This window comes from Camelina sativa, chromosome 2 (genome assembly GCF_000633955.1).
Source record: "Camelina sativa cultivar DH55 chromosome 2, Cs, whole genome shotgun sequence".
In the NCBI taxonomy this organism is placed as follows: Eukaryota; Viridiplantae; Streptophyta; class Magnoliopsida; order Brassicales; family Brassicaceae; genus Camelina; species Camelina sativa.
The window spans coordinates 8,462,242-8,464,686 of NC_025686.1; the positions used below are offsets into that span (position 1 = coordinate 8,462,242).

The 2,445-nt window shown below is 36.4% G+C and overlaps 1 protein-coding gene across 1 annotated transcript; it reads left to right on the forward strand.

Moving 5' to 3' along the window:
• On the forward strand, positions 1,725–2,120 carry LOC104749739. Its single transcript, XM_010471428.1, has one exon. It carries the CDS (start codon positions 1,725–1,727, stop codon positions 2,118–2,120), a length of 396 nt encoding a protein of 131 aa, XP_010469730.1.

Below are 2,445 nucleotides of genomic sequence, written 5' to 3' on the forward strand. Positions count from 1 at the left end.
GTTAAGCGTGTTTGAGCTGGAGTAGTCTAAGGATAGGTGACTTTCCGGGAATTGACTGTCGGAACTATGCGAGTGAGGACAAAACACAGGGAAATATCATATGGTGAGTTGTAGGGATGGTAACAAGTCTTTAAAACCTCCCGGACGTAGCAAACTGGCCGTCGGATATGGATGGGCTCACAGACCTAGTGAGAAGACGTGAGACCCGTTAAGGAAAGTGGACCTATGGACTGGGATATGACATGGGACCTACTAAGAGATGGCGGTCGGGGCATTACAAGATGTAATAACAATATGTAATAGACGTGATAATATAAGGAATCTTGATGTAAAAAAAACTAAATTACTTACAAAAATATAAAATATATTAAAAGTTATTTAAAAGTATGAAAATTGTTAATTTATATTTAAAATAATTTGATTTTTAATTATTTTAAAATTTACTTTATATATCTTCCCACTAACATGTTGGACTTAGCGAGACGGGCTTGGACATAACATTGAAAAAATAGTTTTAATAATTTTTATGTTCAAAACAGTTGAAAAGGGGTCTCACATCACAGACAAGTTTACACAGGTTGCGGGTTTTAAAAAAAAAAGTCCATGCGGGTCACAAATTTAGCGGGCAAGCCTATGCGAGTAGTAGCAAGGCCCTACGAGTTACAAATTCCGCAGACAAGTCCAGATGGATGCGGACTAGTCCGTTTAACACATATAGTTTACACAAACAGAATGTACACACAAAAAACAGACAAAACAATATATAAATTTAAGAAAATGTGATTATGCGTCAAGTATACCTTGTATCAAACCCAAACAAAAAAAATAAACTATATTTGATTTTCATTCAATAAAACACAAAATATATGAAACACTTTTTTTACAATTTAATCTAAACAAGAAAGATAAAACATTAACGAATATCACATCTCCAACAAAATAAAATAAAAAATATACTTGCGGTGTAGGTTACAATTTTTAGAACCCGATTACTACCCGAACTACGGAGTACCTGAAAAAAATATTTAAATAATTTTAGCTAAATTTTGGCATATCACTTATTTAACAAATATTTTTTGGATATTTTGATTATTTTTGGTATTTAGGTATAAAACTAATTGATATATTCAAAATTATTATTATAATTTTGGATAATGGTATTATAGCAATGCTAAATATTATTAATATTATAGATATTAGTTATTACTATATTTTTAGGTTTTATAGATATCCGTTTGGGTAGCAGGTATTACCCTAACCCGAATCCAAACCCACAGGTTGGTAATATAAAATCCAATAGAGTTATTTAGGTATACCCGTACTGACCCAAATCTGTCTTTCAGAATGGATTCTGGGTTGGATATGTAAGCAACACAGTGGGCTCAAATGTGGAAAGAGTAATAGACTCAACAAGCCCAACAACAACCAAAGCTTGTCTAGATAAGAAGAACACAATGCCAGCTCAAAAGCAGAGTGTCGAGTTTACGGAGAAGACGACAAAGACAACGGTCCTCCATGAGAATAGGTTTAACGCTCTACAATCTCTATCTAATTACTCACCATGACAGCTGTACCATTATTGTCCTGTTGTAGATTGTTCCATAAGATCTATATAAGGCAAATGTAAATCAATATTGTAATTATCCAAGAAAGTAAAGTTTTCTCAAATATCACTAAAGTCTTTCATGGTATCACAGCCTCTGTAAACCTTAACAGGTGAAACAATGGCGAATACTTTTCCGTTTCCAGACAACGTTCATCTCACCAGCTCTGTTACTCTTAAGCTGAATGACACCAACTACCTTCTGTGGAAGACACAATTTGAGCCTCTCTTGTCCAGTCAAACGCTTATCGGCTTTGTCAATGGAGCCGTCAATGCTCTAGCTCAGACTCGCCTCATCGTCAATGGTGAAGTCTCCAACGAGGTCCCAAACCCTCAGTATGAGTCGTGGTTCTGCACAGATCAACTTTTGCAGTCTTGGTTGTTTGGTACTCTGTCTGAAGAAGTCCTTGGTCATGTTCATAATCTGCAAACCTCTCGTGAGATCTGGTTGTCTCTTGCAAAGAACTTCAACAAAAGCAGTGTTGCTCGAGAGTTCTCTCTCTGTCGAAGTCTTTAACTTCTCATCAAGAAAGACAAGTCTCTTTCTTCCTAATATCTGGAGTTCAAGAACATCTATGACTCTCTAAGCTCCATTGGAAAGCTTGTTGATGAGTCTATGAAGATATTTGGCTTTCTTAATGGTTTGGGGAGCGAATATGATCCGATAGCCACGGTCATACAAAGTTCTCCGACAATGCTCCCTGCTCCAACGTTCAACGATGTCGTCACTGAAGTTCAGAGCTTCGATTGCAAACTCCAATCCTATGAGGATGTCACTTCAGTCACTCCTCATCTTGCTTTCAACACGTAGAAGATGAATCCGTGTGATCCTCAGTTTGCTT

Excerpts from the sequence above, each read along its gene's own strand:
- LOC104749739 (XM_010471428.1), top strand. The coding sequence starts at position 1,725 with ATGGCGAATACTTTTCCGTTTCCAGACAACGTTCATCTCACCAGCTCT.